Genomic DNA, 24,814 nt, shown 5'->3' on the forward strand with positions numbered 1-24,814 from the left:
ACCGATACAATAGATTCTCCTTACCTTGTCCTGCATCCTCTGCAACTAACACATGCTGTTAAATATAAAGCCACAACTAACAGAAAAGTAGAGAGCTGGGACTATATATACTCTCCTAAAAAGCAAAGTCAGCAAAGATAAAAGTCTCCTCCGGTGGAGGGAACTCTGTGCATCCTTCTTAGCTTTTTTGTCCTTGTGTCAAATGGCGAGTCCTCTCAACCGGCCGCTATCTGACACGCCGGCTGCTATTTCCAGCCTGTACCATTTGTTAAACATGGATGAGGGAGCAGTGGAGCCTGACTGTTAACTGACTGACTGTCTGGCTGGCTGCTGCCTGGTTATTACTGGTGCAGAGGAGGCTGAAACTGATGAGACAGAAGCAGCCAGGAGCTTCAGCACTGCAGGCATGCACACCGACATACATATATCAACTACTGAAAGGCTGATTTAAAGAACTATACTAGTCTTTGCAAAGAAGAAGACATGTAAGTAGACAATATTAAAAGGTAAAGAAGACAAGAGAGGAAAGAAAGGTATACCTACAGACGAGTCTTGGACCGCATCACACGCAGGGAGGTGAGGAGGAAAACTTCTCTGCACTCACTCTGAGCCTCTTGCTTGCTGGTGATGTGCTTTCATGGCGCGGCAAAGTTGACTGCAGCATTGCCTCCTGAACAGAATGACATTGTTTGCACTCTCTCTCTCCCTCACTCCTCCTCCTCCTCCTGTACGCGCTCGCTCCCCCTCCTCTTCTTTGCACGCTTGCTGGCAGCACAAACTGCACAGCTCAGCAGTGTTCCCCCACTGCCGCAGCAGATCCTGCATGAGCTCTGCGTATCTGAGTGGGATGGGACTTTTAAAGGGGAACGCAACCTCCAGGGTCAGTGTGTGTGCACATCCTCAGTCCGCCCTCCTCTCCTCCCTGTCCTCCTCAGCACCTCCCCCCCCCCCCCCCCTTGCTCTGCTAACACCCCCGAGAATCATCAGTGTAAAGGACTCCTCACAAGAGAGACCCCCACCACGCACACGACTCTCCATCCCCCCCTTTTTTATTCATTTTCACACTACAGCAAAAGCTGCTTTGAGATATGAGTGTGCTCAAACCTCAATGAGGAACAGTTTGCTCCACTGAGAGGCCATCACCTCTGGAGTGCTTTGAAACTCGTCATAATAGTAATTTTCATCTGATAGTGCTTCATAGGAAGTCTCCAGGTATGAGGAGGCGCAGAAAGACATATTTAAGACAATTTAAATAAAAAAATTTACACGCAAGACCAGGAATTGTAACACCGTGTCGAGCTAAATTAAGAAAATCACAAAATTTGTCACCACTTTAAAATCAAAGTGATCATTTGTCACCTGGTGATACAGTAAAAAAGTGGTTGATTTATTATACCGTTAAGCAATTGTTAGAAGATTTCAACCAAGTACATCAATAAAGCACAAAACACAAGGCACACCACAGGATTATTGCACACAGTGTCACCACATAGCGTGACAAATGAGCAATAATCATGCAATCAGGAAGTGAATGTCACTGTCAAAGAGCTGCCAGCTTCAAAACTCCCTCAAAGTTCAACAGTTCCTGTAGGTGCAAAATCCCCTTCAGTAAAGTAGGATGTCCTTAATCTGCAAACCCTGTTACCTGCCTTTCATTACCCAAGATGCATTGCTGTACTGGTGCTATTCTGCAGTGCGCTAAAAGATAGAAATATCTTGACCAACCAAATTTGTCTTTTACGCGTTGCACAACTCTGTAAGAGTGAGATCATCCATCATTTAGTCAGCCAATAAGGTTGAACTCTGCAATATCTTTACAAGAACGCACTTGGTGGTCCCAGCGTTCTTTGTTGACGTTCGCAGTGCGCTGCATGGGCTTTGCATGGATAATGGTGCCTCCATTATAAATTCTGTGTGTTTCAGGCATCAGCGTCTTGGCTGCTATCTGCAGCAGTGCAGCGCTCTCTGCTTCTCACTGCAGGAGCAAGGCGTTTGTTTTTCTGTTTTTTTTTTTTTTTTTTTTTACATGACTTTGTTCTGCCCTGGCCCCCAGTTGAACCCTGTGAACCTCCATCCCTTGTAGCAAAACTAGGAGCTGCATGCATCTCATATTAACCCTGCATCCATCAAGTCAAGGTCTACACTCACCTGCATTGGTATTTTATTATGATATGAAGGCTTTTCTCTCTAATAAGCTCATACCGCTGCCCTTATAAGATACGACGCTGCTGGTACAGATTGCTGAATCAGCGAAACCTGCATAATGGAGCATCTCGGACTATTTGGGGATCAGCTATGTGAGGTTGTCCATATCAATCAGTGTCAGCATGAATCATAGGTACGCATCATGCAAAAAACTGTGCCTCTCATCAGCTGAGAGCGAAGCATCCTTCCCTGCATGCAGTGCTGCTACTGCATCAGTCTGCCGAGCCTCCTCGCAGCATCTGTCCTCTCCTCTGTACTCTGTGACACCAGGGAAAATGCCCCCGCCAGCATATCCCTCACATAGCCCATGCCATTCTCAGTAATGGCATCCCCAGTGATGAATAAGCCATGAAGAGGGGCCCTTTTACATGTCCTATTAGATTACCTCGCTCTGCTTTACCTGGCTACTGTCATCTTGTCGACTCTGGCTCTCCACACTCCTTAATATTCTCTCTTGTTAGCCCAGTCAAGGGCAGAATGTGTAAATGTGTGTAAAGGCTCGTAGATCATATGAGCGTAAAGATTTGGAATTGAGTCATCTCTGCAGTTCAGTGAATGTGTGCATACGTGGCTCTCGCTCATGTTTATGATTCGCATTAATGTCTGGAAGGACTGCGTCACTATTTGCGTTTTTGCTGTTGACAGGAAATGTTTAACCAAGTAGGAGTTTGTTTTTTGGGCCTGGTGTCACAGCAGGCCATCGTCATTGACTTATTTCTTATCAAGCATGAGATGTAACAAAACTAAGGCAATGTTCATCTGAGGGTGGGGGGTTATCTGTCAAGTATGGACAGTCTTGACACGCAGATAATGGAGTCCAGTCTAACCATCAGCTGGTGAGTTTGCGTGTGTCTTTTTTTTTTTTCTTTTACTTTTTGCCATTCACAGCCCATTCCTCTCCTACATCGATTTGTCTGGAAAAGATAATAGACACATTGATTCACAAGCTCAGCAGCTTGCTTGGTTTACACATCAATTCAGACTAATTCTCAATAGTCCTCAGTCAAGGAGGAGAATTGCCTTGACTGACGACTGACTCCTGGGTCTTTGAAACTGTAGATTTAAAAGCCATGCTGTGAAGATTTTCTGTCTCTTTTGGGCGAACATAGCACCATTTATTTTTTGAGAATCTGACAGATGTAAAACAAAAACAGTTTTCAGCGAGCATAACCTGACATTTCATGTGAAAAATAGAGTCAGAAGGGAGATAATTGAGGCTAGCCAGCAATAAATTAACTTCACAAAAATCTGTCTTCCCCTCCTCAGTTCAGTCAGTATGGCAAAGAGATAGACTGAGTGATGGGATCCTGACTTTGAAGAAGAAGGTGCGTGGTGTATTTCACTGCACCAGTGCTTCCTTGCTGACCTCATTTTTGTAAAGCTAAGCAGATTTCTCCTAAGGCCAAGTGGAGTGAAAAAGACCCACTGTCAATGACAAAACAGGTCAAATGTGGCTGTGCTGGAGAACACAGAAACACTGTTTTCCATTTTATTTAAGAATCTTTTATGACATTATTAACCGTGATATTAAAGATGCTGCTTTGAAAGGCAGGGCTCGATATGTGAAACATATGAAGCGCGAGCAGTCATCAGTTTCTCCCTCAGTAGGAGAGAGATCATAGTAAATGGATTATGATGCATTGCCATTACGGTGAATGGCTGAACTTCTGACACCTGGCTGCTCGGTTGTGGTGAATGAGCAGCAGCTCTGTCAGCTGTCAGTGTCAGCAGCGGCGGTGTTGTAGCAAAGCATAACGTAATGCACACATCAGCCTGAACGTGAGGAGACTGCAGCCTTAATTAGGCCTTCACAAACCTGTAATATCAGTTTCAAGCATTTGTATGTAATATACGAATATAAACAGTAAAATATAGATCTATACATTATGTTTTGGTCTGGATTTCTCTTCAGCATTTTGTGTATTTAAAATATCTGCATTAAATGTGTATAGTCTATAGCCAGTAAAGTACATATTTCCTTGTATAAAGAAAAAACGACTTTAGACTATATGTTTTATCTTATCTGTGGCTGTAGTGTATGTAGATGTCCATTAAACTGTAAACCAGCCAGATGAAAATAGTAGGCTTCACAGTTAAATTGCACTTCTTTACTCAGAACAAATTGAAGGCAGCGGGCAGTTTACACTGAGAAAAAACAAAATGATCATCTTGAAAACACTCAAAGACCTCACTTTGATGAAAAATATGCTTTACAGAGAGCTACCACAGTCCATCACTGTAATGCTGCTCTGTTTTTTTATGAAAACTAACTAATCAAATATTAATATTTGTGTGGTAGAAGGGCAGGTTGAATAGAATATCTGTTTAAAAGGGATTCTAGTCCAGTGAATATAGTCTCCGGTGTTGTTTGTGTGCCATTTTCATCTGCAGAGACGGCAAGCTGCTTGTTATTTTGGTCTTTTTCCCTGTTGCATTGTGTTCTGCATTCCAGGTTCTTGGAGGAGTGTTGCATATCCTCCACAACAACTGGTGTCATCTGGAGATGTGTGTTGACTCCTGGCCTACATTCAGCACTGCCATTTGTTACCGTCAAAACCAGGTATAGCACACAGGGGCATGGATAACTTATAGGCTTCTCTCCAGCGTGTCCTGTTGATGTCTGTATCTGCCTGTGAAGCATTTCAGCAGCAGCAGCAGCAGCAGCAGCAGCAGCAGCTCGGGGGTGATTCCTGACATGTGCACTGTCTTTACCAGGAACCCGGAAACTCTGAGACGTCTGCAGGTTGATGAGAGAGTCGTAAACTGGAGGAAGGGACTCATATTCAGAGGTGACTTCCTTTTCTTAACAGATGTATTAGAGTATTTGTTCAGATGCACCATGCAGATATTTTACCAGTAATGTGTTGCCTATAATTTCTGATTTTCTCATATTTTTTTCTTTTTCTTTTTTTTTTTTTTTTTTTTTTTTTTTACAGTGCATGTCTAGTTATATGTCCATTTCTATGAATGTAACTGCCAAGTATCATTTATTATTAGTGCCTGATTATAAGTATTTGGAAATTTAACATCTTTCATTCACTGAAGTGATGAGCAAAATACTTGAACTAAAATGTGGAAAATACTGAATTCTTATATTTAATCATGCATTTTCCAGACATATTTGAGCTTGCTAATGATAGATGTATCGTCACTTATAAAAAACGTCCACGTGCAGACATTTTTTCTAGTCTGTCTCTCCAATAATGGCTTAATTTACTGTATGCGTCAAGTGAATGTAACACATTAGGCATAGTTTTAATATCAGTGCCAATACAATGATATATTCTAAGCAATTATTGTCTACTATAAGTCTTGCACTTGCACTTTTAAGCAACTACAGGATGTCATTTTTGCTATTCAGGCAGTTCTGTAATATGTCATTTTGTTTGCTAATGAAATGTTGCTTTTGTGTCTCTGCAAGGTGTACCAGGCTCACACTGTCATGTCATTAAAGAACTCGCCTCTCTCAGTGGACTCAATATCAAGGAATATGGGGGTTATAATACCTTCATCCACCACAGCCCAAAAATGTGGACTGGCATCAGTGAGTTTCTGAAATATATTCACAACTTCAAACCGAAGCAGTTACATTGTTTTTTTTTTTGCAACGTATTAGTCTGATTAGAAAATATAATTTATATTTCATTGATTTATGTTCATAATTGCTGTTCACATTTTCTCTGCTGACCAGGAAGCTGTTACAGCTGCCAATTTCCACTCTGGATGAGTCCCATGCTGAGCTCGTGGACAGACACTTGGCTTACGGAGGAAGCCAGGAGAGCCTCAACCACGTGAGAGCCTGTATCCGCCATCTGCCAAACCACTGTGTGACGGATGAGAAGGGCCGGCCCGTGTCCTGGATGCTGTCTGATGAGCTGTGTGAGCTGAGGATGGCTTACACCCTCCCGGAGTACAGACGGACCGGTCACCTCCTGGCTCTATCGCTGGCTCTGATGCGCAGGATGAGCTCCGCGGGTCTGCCCGTCTACTGTCACGTCAACCGTCAGAACCAGGCCACCATCAACTCTGTGACCGCACTCGGCTTCCTTGCTTGTCCCAGTATGGAGAAGATGTCAGTGCTGCTCATATGCAAGGACAAAGTCTGAGTAAGCGAAACTAATGACAATAAAGTATGTTGGATGATTGAAACCACACTGGAAAAATTAAGTTTTATTGTAAAAGTGGAAAATATAACAATTCGTCTCCTCTTTCTATCATTTCTGTTACCTTACATAACTCAGAGGATGCAGCGCTTTAGACGGTTTAGTCCATTTCTGACAGCAAACTGCAAGTAGAACAAACTTAAAAATAACATTTTCTTTGGCTTCAGGGTGGATTTGATGAATATGCTAGTTGGGCTGCTTTGTTTTATTCACAGTGAAAATTGTACAAATGTCCCTCGATGTGAAATAATTATGTAAAGACAACACAAATCTGTCTTCAGTTCAACCCTCTGGCATGTCCTCTTTCTTGAGGAAAAGACCCCTTAATCTGCGGATCACCCAAATAGGCTCTCATCCACCTGGGACCCCTCCCTGGAGGTGTGCTGTTCCACTGCTGATTGCCTCTCTGTGTTTTAGCAGCAATGCACCATTCAAGTCTGCAGGCAACTTGACAAATGAGCAGCGATCTGAGCGGAGGGGATGCTGCACCACACATCCTGTCCCATCCACATCCCCTGTCCCGCAGTGGTGCACCTCTCTTAACTGATGCCCTTTCCTCACTCTAAACCAGCGAGAGCTCTTCCCAAGGTCACACGAGTACAGTACACGCTAAATACACACCTGCTGACACATGTACATACAAAGACAAAAGAGTAAGTGAACTCAACACAAGCCTGTACAATTCTAGTGCAGCTTCTTTTACAGAAACGATGATCTTTATTGTAACTTTAGACCAAGTTGTACAAATTACAGAATTGTGGCATTTTAAGGCTTAAAATAATATCTGATTTTATGGGGTTTCATTTAGGGATATTATAAGTTATCACAACTGCATTCCCATAAACTTAGCGGTAATGGTTTCTTAAAAAATAGCATCCTGGCAAAAACCCCCAGAAACATTACAAAAATGAAACAGAAATTGAAAACATGGTGTAAAATATTTTCTCACTGGGCCCTGCCAACACTGTGCAGTGCTGTTTTATTATAAATAACTAGCCAGAGGTCCCAGAGTCAATGATTTTCAAAACCAGTGTCCATGCTCTCTACTCTAATAACTGGTATTGTTATCACTCTGAAGGATTACTGCTGTACAAAGCTGGGCTGTATGGGTCTTATATTGCAAGCCATCTACTGAAATATGAGCTGTCTTCTCACCTACAGCGTGAATCTATTTGAGTGCTCAACCTCCGATACAAAGAGGTGTAGGACGATTCAAAAAAAGGCAGGGAGGAGAGTTTTATGGAAGCTGCATCGGTTGCAGATCTTTACTCATCTGCAGGCATGTTTGTGAGTCAGCTGAGAGATGTGAAAACTCAGAACATGAAGTACCTCACGGCTGAACTAGTTCAGTGGATTTTATCAGTGTGTTGCCTGCAACTGCAACCGCCACTTGAGGACAGCATCCACCCACCAGTCCTCCCCAGAAACTGCATCTCGGAGCAAGCGAAGAGCCGGGTGTCTGACGCAGCATGCGATCATTCACCTTGGCTGCGCGTGCTGCTTGGACTTGCCTTGGTGCAGCTGTCCACACATGCCCCCCTTCACCCCCATCTCCCCCACCCCACCCCACCATCCCCCATCCATAGAGGCAGTGCACTCTGCCAGCCATGGAGTGGGACGTACTATCGATCCTGCTGAAATGATGGTTTCTAAAAGGGAGGCAGTAAGCATGTCTGCTCTCCCCTCCTCCATCGTGGAGGGGCCCTGAGATATCACCAAGCTCAGCACATTGCACCATCAGCGCATGGGAAAATGGGATTTTCACTGGGAGACGAGCTGAGGGGAAGGTAATTCAAGTCGCCGAGCTATGTTCCCCACCAAGGATGTAAAATGAGCTGTATTACCTTCAGACGCCTCACACAGTGGACAAATAAGGTCATTTCAAATGTCCTATTAATTCCTGTCCTAATCACAGAGAAACCAAATGCCAAATGTGAAAATATGCTCAAGTGCTGAAGTTAAGAAGCAAGTAAAGAGGAGGAGGATGTTTGTTGCGGCTTTTAGCTCTTGTTCTGTGTGAGCACATGCGCCACAGATGTTGCGTGATTTTTCAAGGGATTACATGGTTTTCTGAAGGAGTGATAAATTAATGAAGTAGAGTTTAATGCAGACCTGACCTAATGTGAAGCTTGAACCTGGAGCAGCGGGTGTCTACACCAGAGGAGCCACTAGATGGCAACAGTGTCCTAGTATTTCACAAACTAGTGAAATTTGGTGCATGTGTATGCTCTGACTCAGGCAGAGCTGCAGATTTGGAGGAAAGTCTGAACAGGATTTTAACAAAATAGGGGTTAATAGTCATTTACGGGGGTCAAATTGTGGGAAAAACTGTGCTTTCCCCCCCCATTCTTTTTATGAATAGATGTTACTGTAAAGGAGCTCTGGTTTTGAAGAAATTTGTCTGAAAGATTGGAAGTGACCACCTTAGATGTCCTGCACATGAAGGTCATGTGTGGGGTGCATCATCCTTGTCAGTCCAAATCTCCTGTCAGTGTCCATACTTGACGTTCCCCTGGGGTCAGGGTGTCAGTCAGTGGACTATGATTCTGATTTACTGAGCATCACTGAATGATGTTGAGGATCTCCACCTGTCTTAACGTCATTCGCTGCCTCTTAAAGCGTGTCAGCCAGGGGACTGGGTGGCCTGAGGGTCAAGACGAACAACAAAGTGTGCCAGTGTTTCAGTGTGTGAGCGTTCACGGTTCACCGGTCCTCTTGGTAACACTGTGCTCCTGCTGGAGCTGGTCATATGGGGTGAATGTGTGCTTAACAGGCTGGAGCATGAACGATCAATTATAGTGACTTTCATCATCACACATCACATGCATGCCCTTAGGACAGACCACAATGGCATAATCCCATCCTGACATACATTTTGGCAGGACACAAGTACATAACCAAGAATAATGCTTATTTTTTTAGCCATTACATAACAAGCATTACAGAGATATAAGCTCAAAGCAGAGTTTCATATGTCCACTATGAATTAACTTCTTGTCTTTATGTCAAACTAACAAGGAAGTGAAAGGCGGTTGTGCGATGTCTTACCTCACTTGAACAGCATATGAGGGTCAGGCTAGTGTAGCCTGCAGTTTAGGCTCCACATTAGGATCCTGGTGGTGATACCCTGGACAGAAGTTAGCTTCATATTGGTTCTTCCTCCTCAATAACCATGTAAACATGTTAAAATCTCAGTCATGGATGAGCTGATGAGTGTTTATTTCAATACGACAATAGAACCACAATGGACATATGATTTTAGCTCTATTTTTTATTTTTATTCTCGACCATTTTAATTGACTGTAAGCGTTAGCATATTTGTATTCAACTTTAATATTGTTAATAATTAAGTCAATCTATATTAATCTAATAGCCTACTTGATATTTCAGTATTTAATTTGATATTTTTATGTTACTATAACTACATCTTCAGAAAGTAATAGGATCTTTTCCACAATGAATTAGAGCTGTGAAACCAAATTTATCTCTCTCCCTCTGATTGATAGAATATCTATAAAATGGCCTTATTCAGGGAAGTACATATTAAAATGTATATTGCAATTTTTTTTAGTAATTCAATGATTAATAATTCATTACAATTATCAACTCTCGTTGCCACTATACGGGGTTTAGCATAATGAATAAAATATTGAAACATACAATGAAAAGAAAAAACACTCTAATCAGAAGTGGCTAAAATATAAAATAAATGAATGTGTAATCATAGTAAAGTTTGTTTGTAAGGGAAGCACAAGAAATGTTGAAGCTATATTTATAGTAAAAATCATTTTCAAAAGGAAATTGTAAAAAGTTTTTTAAAAATTTGTTTGCGTGACTGCACGTGTACATATTTAATGAACACATTTACAACCACAGGCGCTTGAAACCAACGTGAGGCTTGCTTCACTCGGGCTGCAGCTCGTCAGTAGGGAGGTCCTAATCTAACACAGCAGCTGGGAGCATTTTACCACGTGACGCGAGAGATGTTAGAGAGCAGCCATCATCATTTTCACCTAATTCATGTTCAGCCCGAAATGGTAAAAGGTAAGCCGACACGGAAACTGAAAACAGCGATGAAGTAGGCGAAGACTTGGGAGCCTAAACCCGGTCACATCCGCTCAGCTGCTTCACCGCCTCACAACTTCACCCAGGTGTGTTTGATATGTTTTTCATCCCCCCTTGTTTTACTGTTCATATGTTTGCTGCCGAAGCGCTTGTTTCGGTGTCACGTTTACACATCTGTTATCTAAAACAACACTTATTTTAAAGGTTGTCGCTTCCCAAACGTCCGGCTCAACAGGAGCAGAGAGTTGTTGTTGTTGTGTGTCTGTCTTCGCCCCTCATTAACCGACATTAGCCGTGTGTCGCTGCTGCTGCTGCTGCTGGGTGCTAACACGGTTTTGAGCAGCTCGTTGTGTAACAAACGTTTCGAACGCGATCGAGCTTCACGTGAATACAAACAAACTGTCGGGTTCTTGCAGCTTGTTTCACGCGCTGCCTCCCTCTCTGTGTGTGAGGCAGCGCGCGGACGGGTCATCGAGCCCGGGAGCACACGGCCGCCCGGCCCGCCACAGCTTATGTGGAGATTAGGCTGCTTTTACATTAGCTAGCATGACAGGCTATTGTGGGTTAACTGTCCAGTAAGGCCTACACTTCTTTAGCCAGTTTGTTAGGTTCAACTCCCCTGAACTAATGTACTCCAATACAACAGCACAACGTTTTACTTCCATAAACATTACAATAAGTTCAGTTTTTGTTTAAACTGTTATAAAGGGGTGTTGATTTAACTTTGTGGGCATTCTGGGGGATGTAGTTAAAGGTACTATTTACTTGTATTACGTTATACTGAGGTGTGGTTCTAATATTTTATCCTCCCCATTTATATAATGGAGAACAAACCAAAACAGCCCCCTAAATGACAAAGTTTAATCAACTAGAACTCCACATTATCCTTATAGAATTTAATGCAGGGCTGTTGTATTAAACTGCATTATTTTTTAGCTATAGTTGTATCTACAGTAAGTGTAACCTACTGAAATTTACCAACAAAAAAGCAACTGGACAGATAAAACTACAAGAAATGTATACTAAATCCTTGTTCAAGGCTACAACACTGCTTCAGTCTTTACATTCGCTTCAGTTTTTACACGTCATAGACTATTCAGTGACATGTTTCTACATAGTATAGGCTATTCAAGCTTTGTATCCACACACAATGGGTGACTTTGTCTTTGGTAAACCTTGAGCTTTATGTACTCAACAGGTCAACAAACAAGCTAGCGCTTAAGTTTAGGTGGGCCTGGTCTAAATTAGGCCTTACAATTGAGACAAGTGTTTCCTTGGCTCAGCAAATCCAGCGAGCCCGTCCTCTTGCATTTTAATCAGCTTCAAACCAGTCCAGGGGCCCAGGAACCCCCAACCAGCCCAGGCCAGGATCCCAGCCCGAATACATCCCTCCACAAGCCACCTTTTATTCTACTAATGGGGTATGTTTGTTTAGAAGTCCAAGGTAAATGTGGGAAGACCTTTTTATTGTTCTTTTAGTTTTGATTTTGCTTGTGCATGTTGTGTGCGTTGTACAGTGGCCCTTTGCCATGGGGGGAGGGAACGGTAAAGTCCTGGCTCAAAGAGTGTGCAAATTAACATGTTTCGCTCTGCCTGAATGCTGGACAGGCATTGAAAAAGAGATTGTTTACATTCGGATGCGGGCCACCCGCTGCTTGCTTTTTCATCCCTCCTGTTTTCCAATCACTGAAGAGACATGACCCATTTAAATGGTTGTTTACTTGCATTAGAAGAAGAGCCAAGGCACTTCTCAATGAACTCTTGTCTACAATTCAATTAGAGTGGCCTTCCCAGCAGCGCAGTTTCCTACATTACACAATGCTCTCTGCGGCCTCGCTGCAACACAGGCAGAAATACGAAGACCAAAGAGGGCACACCTGCGCCCAAAAATGTCACATTATGTCTTTTAGATATTGATACTTAATTAATGGCTTGATTATTAATCAGAAGTAGGCTTAAGTTGGTATTCAGATGTGTTTAAAGTTTCAAATGTAAAAATCAGGGCTCCTCTGTAATATAAGTGTATAAGTGCCCATCACAGCTGTGGTCTGTTGTAATGGAGTTGGTGAAGCACAGCAGGTATTCATCAGGCTTTTATTGTCAAGTTTCTACATTCCTAAAAGCTGTTCCTGCTGCAGAAGAGCTGTGGTCTAGCAGCGTCTCCCTCAAACACGACAGAAAGGCTTTTTATTTTTTTAAGCCAGACGTTTTATTACTGCTTTTCCTGTTGCCCTCTGACTAGACAACCATATAATAGGAAATGGCTGGAGTTTTTCCCCCCTCTTTTTTTTTTTTTTTTTTTCCCTATTTTTGGAGATTGTGGGAATATTTCACTTTCAGAGTAGCTGAGTAACATGTCAGCCCACAGGCCTGATCCGCTTTTTCTGCTGCCTTGGTGTTGCTTTTGCAGAACCAAAACTCTTGTTTTAAATATCATAATGTCACAGAACTCAAGTTTCCTGTTTTTATTTTATTGTAATTCAGTATTTGAGGCACTTGACCCAATATGTTTTAATAATGGTTGTGTGGCAGCATATCAGAAAAATTACATGATTCAGTGTTTTTTGCTGAAGACTCTGAGGCAGCGAAAAGTCCAAAGTTGTCCTCTCTGTAAGGCTGTCGAGCGCTTTGTCCTGCATTTGCCTGATAAGTGGAAGAAATTGGTAAATGTTATCACAAATTCTCGGATTGACTCCACTTTATCAAGAAAAGTTGGAGGAGTAGTGCGTAAAATTGAGGACAACTAGTCGAATCAAATTTTGAATGTCTTTTCATGTTGTGTGCCATAATTACAAATGAGTCAGAAGGAGCACATAATAAAATAGGTGTTTACCAGATATGCACATAAAGCTCTAAACACACAGTGTTTTATCAGCTGTGGAGGAAATGATAAGAATATTAGGATCAAGATGATGCAGGCTGTTCTTCAGTGTATCGCTGGCATGTTTTATGATCTTTTGTAGTCTACAGTTCTCTTGAGATTAGGCTACACAGGAAAAAGTGGTCACAACTATTTTTAGTTGATAACTTCACGTCTTGTGTCTGTGCAAGTGCATGTTAGAATTTCTAGTCATGCAAATTGAATTTGAATGTGCAAGTCACAGCTAAAAAATCAGATATGACATTTTGATCATTTTCAGGGTAAAGAGTTGGGTGTCTCAAAAACAGAATTAGTCCACATGTAATGCTTTAAAGTATAAATTAAGAGTCAAATCTCATCAGTTGCACATTGGATGTTGTCTCAAATTGTGTTTTCTGATATTTTTAGGCCTCTATCAGTGTATATGTAACTTGATATTGCAGTTTTGTTACATGCTACATTTTCAGGAAAATTAGTTGAGAACCTCTTAATGAGTAAAATACCGAGACATGACCTTCTATTTTCTTATTTTCTGGCTAATCTACCAAATTCAATACCTTACAAATCATAGTGCTTCACCACATTGATCCAAAAATGTATATGTAATCCAATATCGCTGAAATCAGTCCTGTTCATTGATATAATATTACCTACAATGGTACAATACAGCCACAGATATTAAAGTGATAGCTACCGTGGTAGCAGTATGGCAAAATCTCTGACGATTGACAAATTAATAAGACATTTTTTTAACATACACAGGCAAAGACGGTTCACAGCAACTTGAGCCTGTCGGTTATTAAACTGTTGAACTGCAGCTCTTCAATCTGACATGTAACTAGGTCAGTCTATTCTTTGTAAATAGTCCAATCAGTCATACATATTCTTTTCAATCTAGTAAACACTGTTGATGACTGTTATGTGGCAGAAACTTGTTGGTCTTGTCTTTCTTGGTCGGCTCAACTTAAAGTGAACTGGTTTGGAGAGAACAAGGCCATTCACTCCTGATCTACTGTGACTGCTCCAGACTTTAGATTAGGTTCAAATGGTTGTGGGCAAACACGTCACAATGATAGTAAATCTTTACTATCTTTACTAAGGCTCTAGGAAATAAGGCCACGATCAGCAGACACATGTTTCCTGCTGTTGTGTAATGATAACGTTATCAGTAATAAGTAGTTTTACATCTCAGATTTCTTGGGTTTCTCTGCATTTTCAATGAATATTGTATTACAGCTGATGTACCATTTTTGTCATCAGTAAAAGGCATGATGGCATGATAAGCATGGACTTCGCTTATTCGCACTGCTAACAATGTGCCTTATGTTTAGCTTTCTGTTTTGTAGTATTTGATGCTAATGTTTCCTGATCCAAACAGAAAGGTAGCTAATAAGATTAGTTAATCGTTAACTTGTTTGTCTTTTCTGCTTCCATCTCATTTAATCTCTACAGGTAGGCTTCAAACAAAACCTTGACTGTGTGCAGCTAGTGACACAGGAGCTCAAACCTGCGTCTTGGATTGCATGAGCACAGTGGAGGACAGGGTCCGAGGCTGATTACTCCCCCCATTAGACTTTGAGGAGGGGGGAGGAGGAGGAGGAGGAGGAGGAGGAGGAGAGGGGGAGGAGGAGGAGGAGGAGGGGGAGGAAGAAGGAGCTGCTCTATAACCGACCAGAGCATGGGGCAAAAGGTCCCAGGTGGCATTAAAACCATTGATATGCGGGATCCGGCGTTCAGCCCCCTGAAGCTGGAGCTACAGGCCCTGAGTCACACCAAGCCGTCTCGGCTGGATCTGCTGCTGGACATGCCACCCGCCAGCCTGGACGTGCAGGTCCAGCACTCGTGGAACAACGACGACCGCTCCCTCAACATCTTCGTCAAGGACGACAACAAGCTGGTGTTTCACAGGCACCCCGTGGCGCAGAGCACGGACGCCATCCGGGGCCGTGTTGGCTACACACGGGGACTGCATGTGTGGGAAATCAGCTGGGCCATGCGTCAGAGGGGTACGCACGCTGTGGTCGGAGTGGCCACAAGCGATGCCCCGCTACATTCAGTGGGCTACACAGCATTGGTAGGAAGCAACGCCGAGTCCTGGGGTTGGGACCTGTGCAGGAGTAAACTCTACCACGACGGCAAGAACCACACAGGAAAAACCTACCCGGCCTTCCTCGAGCCAGATGACACCTTCATAATCCCAGACTCCCTCTTAGTAGTCTTGGACATGGACGAGGGGACTCTGGGTTACATAGTGGATGGACATTATCTAGGAGTGGCGTTTAGAGGACTTAAGGGCAGGAAGCTATACCCGGTGGTGAGCGCCGTGTGGGGACACTGTGAAATACGAATCCGGTACATAAATGGACTCGATCGTAAGTATAAGGTTTGAATTTTAAAAAATACATCTGTTATTCTTTTCTCTCATGAGCGACATTGTTTCGCCATCTGTGATGATGTCATGAGTACAGCTCTTAAAAAGGCAGTGGCAGAATTTATTGATGCAATAAACATAGGTGTGACAGTGAAGGGTTGGTCACACTGTAGGCAGGACACTCACATTACCACAGATGGGGTTACTGCAGGGCAGAGGTATTGTCTGACTGAGCTCTTATGTAAAGCTGCACATGTGATAACGTGACGTTATTTGTATCCTTGTCGTGAAGTCCAGATTACATATAAATTAACTTAACTGTATCCCTGAATCATCTTCTCTCATGAGAATGTCTTTGTGTCCCGATCTTAGTGAGGATGTAACAGAGTAAAAATATGATGTCATTATAACCTTTTATAAACTGTACTTAGCCTTTTATGTTTTGAAACTAGGCCTCCATTATAGATGTTATTGTATATTGGTCTAAAACATCCGGTGGTCCTTAATGTTCGTGTACAGAAAAGAAACAAGCTGCTTGTTTTTCCCCCCAGACAAATGTAAAATTATGCCAATTGGATTAATCTCAATTATTCCATGGTGAAAGGGTCATGAGCTTTCAATGAGGAAAAACAGGTGCTTATCAAAACGTGTTTGTACTCCCCACATGTCCCAAGTGCTCTGTGCTCATTAGATTTTTATGTTCAGTTCAGATCACTCGGCCTACTTTAGGTCTGTGGAAAAGTAGCGCTGCAGATGCAGTGATATGCATAAAAGCCAGTTTCAGTTTAATGACATTCCTCTTACTGTGCGATGTAGAGAAGGGAAATCACTGATCTTATACGCTGATGTTGAAGGCAGTTAGTCTCACAGTATGCAATGGCTAATGTTCAGACTGATTTGGATCCAGAATACAGTGTTTTATTATCTTTTTGGAACAGTTTCTATGGCTATAAAAAGTCAAACCTATTGGCAAATGCCTTCATGGTTACATATTGAACTTCAGTACTGCTTGATGGCCCATCAGATTGTGTTTGGAACATTTTCAAATAAGGAAATCTGGCATTTAATGTATGGTCAGATTCTTTGTCTTGTATATTTATTCTTTGGCCAGATATTAAACTTACTTAATACCCAATTTAAAGAATTTTAGGCTGCAATTTATTTGGACAAAGTTTGTCTTAGTTTGTTACATTTACCAACAAAGGAGTGTAGAAAAAAATGTAAAAGTAAGGTCCCAAAAATACAGAAACTCTGGATAAAAAGATACTCAACCCAAAATGTCTTTTCACATTAAGAGAGTTCAAACTAATGCCTCAAAACTGCGCTTTTTTCTGACAAGCAGTCCAAAAAAACAACCTAAGATATTTTACTTAATAAATGATTAATAGATTATTACAGAGCCTCCAAAGTCCCAAAAGATATTTTTTATCTTTTGCACACTGGGGATCTTTTGCAACGCGATAATATGTTGCAGTACAGACATTGGTTGAATATGAAGTTCTTCCTTGTCCACTCTCAGAATGGGGGAGAGATCCACTGCAGCACCCAGATGTGTTAATACCACCTCTGGGAATGTTCGTCCATTTCATTACCTCAGAGCAGATAAGGTATCAGTTTGAACCTCCTCGTTGAATATCTTCCCTCTGATGGAGCCTGCGTAGACTTCTTTAGGCTGACATCCTGATTTAGATTTTCCATTTCCTATATTCCCATATTTAAAATGATAGAACAGCTCATATTATGAATATTATATTAACTAATGGCAGCAGGACTGGAGGCAAATTTTGTTTTGTGAGTGAATATTTTGCTTAGTTATTATACACAAAAGGGACTCCCTCTATGTGGTCACTTTATGTCAAATCATCACATCTCTGAGAGGAGTCAAGGGTGGAAGTTTATAAGTTTACAGTCTCTTGTAATGAAATTCAGCTATTGTAAACCCCTCACTCACTCCTCTCCCCCCTCTTGTCTCCCTCCAGCTGAACCCCTCTCTCTGATGGACCTGTGTAGGCGTTCGGTGAGAGTGGCGTTAGGAAGAGACCGTCTGAGTGAAATCCATAGACTGCCCCTGCCGGCTTCTCTCAAGAACTACCTGCTCTACCAATGACGGCGCTGACAGTCACAACACACCGTACACACTCCCCGTCTTTCTCATGTTTCTCTGGGATCCGTCTTGGGGTTGAACCCGTTTGACAACATTGCTCAAGCCTCTAAGACTGACTCAGCCTTATGGATGATTCAACAAGTATACTTCTTTGTCAGTGGCTGGACTCTTTTTTTTTGAGTTTCTTATCCTGTTTTAATGACTCTTTGCAAATGTATTCTCTAACTTTAAAAAAAAAAAATCAGGAATCACTGAGCACTATGCACATGCTGATCCGGACGATGCCCTGACAGTCACCATTTTGGTGTACCTCCTCCAGTTTGTAAGATGATGTGGCATAAGTGGTCGGTATCTCTGCTGTGATTATGAATTTCTATCTCTTAGGCTTTTAAATTTAAAGGTTGGTCGTACTAAAACAAAACTGTGGAGATTGGACTTTAAGCATAGGTGCAGTTCCACTATCTGACCACAAGGTGGCAGCATATACACATATCGACCAATACGTCCTCTCAAATTGAGAATTATAAAATGAAATCTTACTGTGTTTTTTTTTTTGTTTTTTTTTTTATTATTAGAAATTATGATGTTTAAATGGATAATGAATAAAAAATACGGTTTTCACAACACAGGCAGAAGATGCTGACCACTCCAGTGAGTCTGCACTGCAGTGTGAAGCAGCTGATGATCAGCTCTGACCACTCGCAGGCAGCACTATCAGGTTTCTCTTGCTTACCATTGAGGCATCCGACAGGAACATAATCAGCAGAAATTTTAACGAAAGGATAATGTCACTGTGATTATTTGTAGCATGCATCTGCAGGAAAATTTTCTCAATACAATCACGTTTTTGTTTTTTTTTTTTAAATAATTTCTGTCACTCCTGCTTTTTGTAGTGCAGTAGTTTTCAACCACATACTGTCGAGGCCCAAGAGTGTTTGTCTCTTAAATTCAACCAATTGCTTCATCAGCTGATTTCACTGGTTTGCACCAGAAAGTGGAAACCAGCCAGTGAAACAGCTGCTGTAATGTGGCAGTTGGTTGGATTGAAAACTCGCCACTCTTTGGTCTCACTGGCACATAGCTGGGAACCATTGATGTTGTGTTTGTGTTTTATGACATGTAAAGGGGGAAAAGGGGTTTGGGAACCAGACTATGTTGGTTAACTACATATTTAAGGCACCATAATGACAAAAAAAAGACAATCCACAAAGTGCTGTACAAATGTGATAGAAGAAAGTCAGACTGCCAACATATTGTCAGATGCCATATCACAGACCTGTACTAGGATTTTTAAATGTGCTGATGTGGTCCTTATTCAGCACTCAGCTGGATGTGGACACACTGTGCCACACCTTACTTTTCCATGCTTGCAGCTTCCATTTTATTTGTATTCCTTGTTGTAGATTTGTTTGTAAGTATATATTAAAGTTTATTTCAAAGTATCTATTGTGTATTGTGCATTGCATGGGAAACTATTATGAAACTGTTGTGAAACATCAAGCTGCAGGAAATTAACAAAGTAGTCATTGCTGCTTAAGGCATCCAATTAAATGCTGTAAACTGTATATACATAAACATTAGGTGGAGTTAATACAGTATAAGGTGATTGTTACCTCATCCGTCCCCTGTAAATCAACTCTGTATATGTATTTTGTTAAGCTACTACTTAAGTCTGTTACAGTATATGTGTATTTATATTTATATATATATATATATATATATACACACACACACACACACACAGTAGGGTCCAAAAGTTTGAGACCACATTGAAAATCTCTAATTTCACGTAAACCTGGAAATAATCATAGTTTGAGGATTCAGAAATGTTTAAAAACACAGTTATAATATGTAATATGAAGGACTATTTAAGATTCTGCACTATTTCTAGGTTGGCAATCAGGTCAGGTTTCCTTGTGTTGTATCTCTTCCATTGAAGCGTTCAGATGACACTCAGGCGGATTTGATCGACTCATCAGAGGATTTAAGTCACTCAACTTGCAGCCAGTGTTCACCTGTTATAAATATAGCTGTGACTCCAGTTTGCAGCAGATCATCGCTTACTAAGTACCATTGTAGTAGTGGGAAACATGGCATCAAAACTAAGTGAAGTCAAATTGTTATTCTAAACAAAGACGGGCTTTCTCAGCATCAAATCATGGGTAGACTAAAGGTTTCAAAGTGGGCATGCATGGAAGTCTAAAACACTTTGCAGAAACTGGATCAGTTGCATCCAAAGCACGATCAGGCAGACCAAAAGTGATCACACCATCAGAAGATCAATACATCGAGCTTAGTTCCCTGACAGATAGAAAAGCAACTTAATCACAGATGCATAATTTGCTAGATCAAGAACACAAGACTCCAATCAGCAGAAGAGGGCTGTGTTGTAGAGTCTCAGAGGACGAGCAGCAGTTTCTAAACCACTTCTCAGGAGGGGAAACGAGGCCAAACGCTTGGGGTGGTCTAACATCTGGGACACAGTCTACCTCTACCTGAGCAGCGCGCGTGCGTCGCTAAACTGCTGCGGCTCGCGCGTGCGCGGTGTCCACGCAGACATGCTGCTACAACCCTGTCTCTCTACATAGAGTCTGACTTTAATAATGGCCATCGATAATAGGATGTTTCATAACATTTTGTCATAAATTTTATTTATATTTAGACAGTAAAAGGTTAAGAAGCGTGTGCTCAATTGTGAAAAATAATAATATGTGGGGTGAAAGTGGATTTCTTTTCTGATGGGCATGATGGGATCTGGTTGGGGCTACTTTTGTGTCAGCCACATATACTCCTCACACAAGACGGGGTTTTTTTTTTATTGATTATATTGATTATTCTGCCAGTTAAACCTCCGCGGTCACCGCTCCAAGTGAAGGAAATCCCTCCAGACGACAGCAAACGAGCCAAACACACTCCGACAAACAAACCTCCAAACTATAGGCTAACTGTCAGGAGGGAAACTGACAACAAATAAGGGGCATAACAACGCCAAATCTCCGTCTGGAAGCAGGTAAAACAACAAGCAGGAGTCCAGGTTTGCAGGAAATAAGCTCAATGTGTCACCGACTCTCCGCGCTGGAGTTCCCCGCCAGAGGGGATCCCTGCCCCGGCGTGCACCGCGCAGGCTGACCCGCAGTTGTGACTCTATATTTTTTTCATGTTTATGACATACTCTACAGATATAGTCAGCAGAAATTTTAACGAAAGGATAATGTCACTGTGATTATTTGTAGCATGCACCTGCAGGAAAATTTTCTCAATACAATCACGTTTTGTTTTTGTTTTTTTTAATAATTTCTGTCACTCCTGCTTTTTGTAGTGCAGTAGTCACTGAAACTATTGTGGAAAAGGTGTAACGTTGCTGGTATTTTGTCAATATGAATATCAACAGATCATTTTCACTGTCTATTTTTGCTGAGAACCGCGCGCGTGACGCGGAAAAAACTAGACAAGACCCCAAATCTCTAGATGATGCGCGCACAGACCGCATGAGACGCACGTGCGGGTTAGAAGGATACATACCGCAGGAGGATAATGACCCCAAATACACCTCAAACCATTGCAAGAACTACTTTAAGACCAAAGAAGACCAAGGAGTCCTGACTGCCATGGGCTTTCCTCCACAGTCACCTGACCTCAACCCCAGTGAACATTTATGGGGACACTTGCACAAGACATCACAAGAAGCTCTTTGGAACATTGTCAAGTCATGCTGGGATAACAGGGCTCATCAGGTTTTGCACAAACTTGTGCAGTTCCTGCCAGCTCAAGTGCATGCTGCCATTAAAGCAAAAGGGGGACAAACCAAATACTAAGGTATTATTTGTAATGAAAAAAAAAAAAACTCTAGAAACATGCAAAATAGAAGAATCTTAACTAGTGCTCTCAGATTTTTGGACCCCACTTGTATATAAATTTATATAATGACAAGTAAGAAAGATTTCCAGCTGGACACAAACCAGGGATGTTGTGATTCATGGTCCCTTGTTGCTATTCTGAGATGCAAATATTTCATTCCAGTGATTTTAAAGTCATGTCTATGAAAACAAACATGCTCACAGTTCAGAAATAAGTTAGAATTGTCTAAATATTTAACAATATTCTTACAAGGGCTGAATATGAAACAACAGTTTAACACTGAAATATAATATCAAGTGTGTCCTGTGCACTAGAAGTAATTTAATGTATTTAATATATAATATAATGTATTTAAAATTGTTCTCCCTTAATAGACCTTTTCACAGCTATGACTTGTCATAGCAGGGAAAGCAAAGGTGTTACTAATAACATTAATGCTGTCTCTGTTCTATTCAAGGGTCCTAGTGAGTCATGATAGTGTGACAGTGAGCCGGCATTCACGATGGCATTCAGCTGTCGTTATTTATTATCATGTACACCTGTGATTTTCTTACTGTGACATATCAAAATGACTTTCATGAAAAAGGTTCATGGGTGTGTCAAAACTAAGAGCAGAGTGAATGAGATGTCAATAAATCACAACATGTACTTGCATGCAGAGTCCTGAGAAGAAGTCTAATCAAGAAAAATAAATGAAAACACCTGTGTGTGACTCTAACGTTCAGTACATGATGTTTTGTTTCAGCCTGATCAAAGGTCTAATGAGGCAAGATACCTGAAAACACTGGTGTGAATGTGCAGGACCTTTAACTTCTGAATGGTAAACAGGAATCTACCAGCAGTGGTAGGTTTCACTGCACACAGAAACTGAGACAAAACATTAGGATAGGTAGCGAATTTGCACATAAACACCCAGACAGGCTACATACACAGTATTTACCATGTAAAAGTCTTCAGCCACTCTGAAACTTTGCATTTCAGGCCAGTTATCTGAGCAGAATGAGACTATTTAACAAAACCAAGCAAGCAGATTTTATCCACATCACACTAGATTATATGGAACATTAGTTCTAGGAAACTGAATCCTTTGACCCCGAACTTCCTGTCCATAAATAGTACTGAATCTTCTTTTAAATGTTGTTTCCAGAAGGCGACTCCTTCCCTTTGGACATTTTCAGACTGCTGGGAAATGTCCTGTTCCCTATAACATCTCCTGGGAAGTAAAATATGGAAGTGAGTGATGTGACACACACAGTATAGTAACTGTAGTAATATAGTCCATGTTTAGACCTGTTTAGTCTTCTGAATTGTGTAAATTACTTATGTTTCCTTGCAAAATGTTTCCTTCTTACTTGCAGAATCTATTTTATTTGTAGTGGAATTTTTGTGCATATATTCAATTTATTTTTAACCATTTATCATGTCTATTGCATGAAGGAAGGAAATGTAGGGTGGAAAATGTTACCAAACTACAGCTGACAGTTTTAGGTCAATAATAATTAATCGGGGATATTATGGCACATGCTGAATTGTAAGGAAAGAACTTGGTCTCACGAATGAAGAATTTAAGATGATCTCATTTGTGTATTCAAAGATGCAAAAATTTAATATCAGTGAATGATGCTACTTAAAAAGTAGATTTTGGTGCAAGCTGAATGTTAAACAAGCAGGTTTGCACTGAAATACTATAAAACGTAAGGTAAACAAGTTACTGATATGTGCACTTGAAATAAAGTTCATTAAATGCATGTAGGCCAAGTACTGAGGGAAACCAATATTGAAGCGAGTAGGGAGTGTTGGGAGTGGCAGCAGGGAGGGAGGGAGGGAGAATTTGAGCCTCTCTCACTGTTGCATCAGCCTCCAATTACTTTAACACTGTCACTGATACAGACACTGGGACACTTTAATCCCTGTGATGGTTTAGCTTTTTACATAAGGCACAGGATTAAGTTCAGCAAAGTTTATGTGCACGTACACACACACACACACACACACTGTGTACTGGAGCTGATTCAAAGAAACCCCGAGAGATGTTTGAAAGAACCAAACAACCCTAATGGGAGCCAAACTGCACCTGCAACTTACTGACATCAATACTGTTACAATTAAAAACAAGACAACACATGGAAGCTAAAAGAAGTGAGAAGATACAGCTGATGTAGAGAATAAATCATATGATTTCTGTATTTCACTTCTCCCTAGACCACAGGCTAAGCTGGGAGGAACTGTCGCATCTCAGTACATGACGCTGCTTGTTTCACATTCAGTCACTTGGTGTCAGCATTTCCAACCTCTATATAACCACAAAGACTGGTCATGACAAACTGGTCATGACAATAGTAAAATATTGCAAATAACAGTGTTTTAATTGAAACACCTCAGAGGTCTGTTCATTTAAAAAAAGATAAATTAGACAACTCATGTTGACGAGACTGATACAAAGGAGACACAAACCTTATTATACAATATTTGACATTTAGAAACTTTGAATTAGTGCATACTGTACATGTCAGTATATATGTCAAATATAAGGATATTTCAATATAAAGGACTTGTGTGATTAAATGTAAAACATGCAGACAATGCTCAGTTTATCTATTAAACTGTTGGTGAGTTGGATAAAAAAAAAAAAAGCTTCAAATCCACAGGGACAGCTTATACCCACATCTGTGTCAAAGATCAAAATAAGGTGAGACCTGTTTACATGTCATTCACTGAAAAAAATTACACTGACAATACAAAATGACAACAATATTGTTATGATTCCCAAAAGGGCAAAAAGCAAGTGCAGTTGAGGAGACTGAGACTCAACAGCACAGATGTTATTGCACAATGTACACAAAAACAAGGTGTTATCAAGTTGCTGGAATAACCTTGTAGATTTCCATAGGTTTACAGCTTAGATAATATGTTCAGGGTGGCAGCTGGAGTTACATTCCAACATTTATTGCACACCGCTGATTGGTGGATGGCACATACCATAACATCACATGCTCATTATGGCCACACTGAATGGGCACGGTGTCATATTTCAGCTCCAATTAAAATCAAGGTCTTTAGTTGTTGCTGATGAGGAAGATGTTTTGCTTGATGTTTTATCTCTCTATTTCCATTTCTTATCAGAGTAGGACCAGACTAATTACAGGTAAACATATAATTTGATGGAAAGTTTGCAGAAACTTCCATAG

The 24,814-nt window shown here is 41.2% G+C and overlaps 2 protein-coding genes across 3 annotated transcripts; both read left to right on the forward strand.

The window, feature by feature from the left end:
- Positions 1–2,991: 2,991 nt before the first annotated feature.
- LOC122982269 (glycine N-acyltransferase-like protein 2) lies at positions 2,992–7,888 on the forward strand. The gene is made up of 2 exons (XM_044351456.1): positions 2,992–3,041; positions 5,897–7,888. Exons 1-2 carry the CDS (start codon positions 2,992–2,994, stop codon positions 6,309–6,311), a joined length of 465 nt encoding a protein of 154 aa, XP_044207391.1. The 3' UTR covers positions 6,312–7,888.
- A 2,411-nt stretch (positions 7,889–10,299) lies between these two features.
- Positions 10,300–19,210, forward strand: spsb1 (splA/ryanodine receptor domain and SOCS box containing 1). Of its 2 annotated transcripts, none has more exons than XM_044352897.1 (3): positions 10,300–10,519; positions 14,746–15,665; positions 17,644–19,210. In XM_044352897.1, the coding sequence occupies exons 2-3, from the start codon at positions 14,972–14,974 to the stop codon at positions 17,769–17,771; spliced, it is 822 nt and encodes a 273-aa protein (XP_044208832.1). In that variant the 5' UTR covers positions 10,300–10,519; positions 14,746–14,971; the 3' UTR covers positions 17,772–19,210. The 2 variants fall into 2 exon arrangements, with proteins under 2 accessions (XP_044208832.1, XP_044208833.1); XM_044352898.1 differs by having other exon boundaries at positions 14,750–15,665.
- Positions 19,211–24,814: the final 5,604 nt, after the last annotated feature.

This window comes from Thunnus albacares, chromosome 5 (assembly GCF_914725855.1).
Source record: "Thunnus albacares chromosome 5, fThuAlb1.1, whole genome shotgun sequence".
Taxonomy (NCBI): Eukaryota; Metazoa; Chordata; class Actinopteri; order Scombriformes; family Scombridae; genus Thunnus; species Thunnus albacares.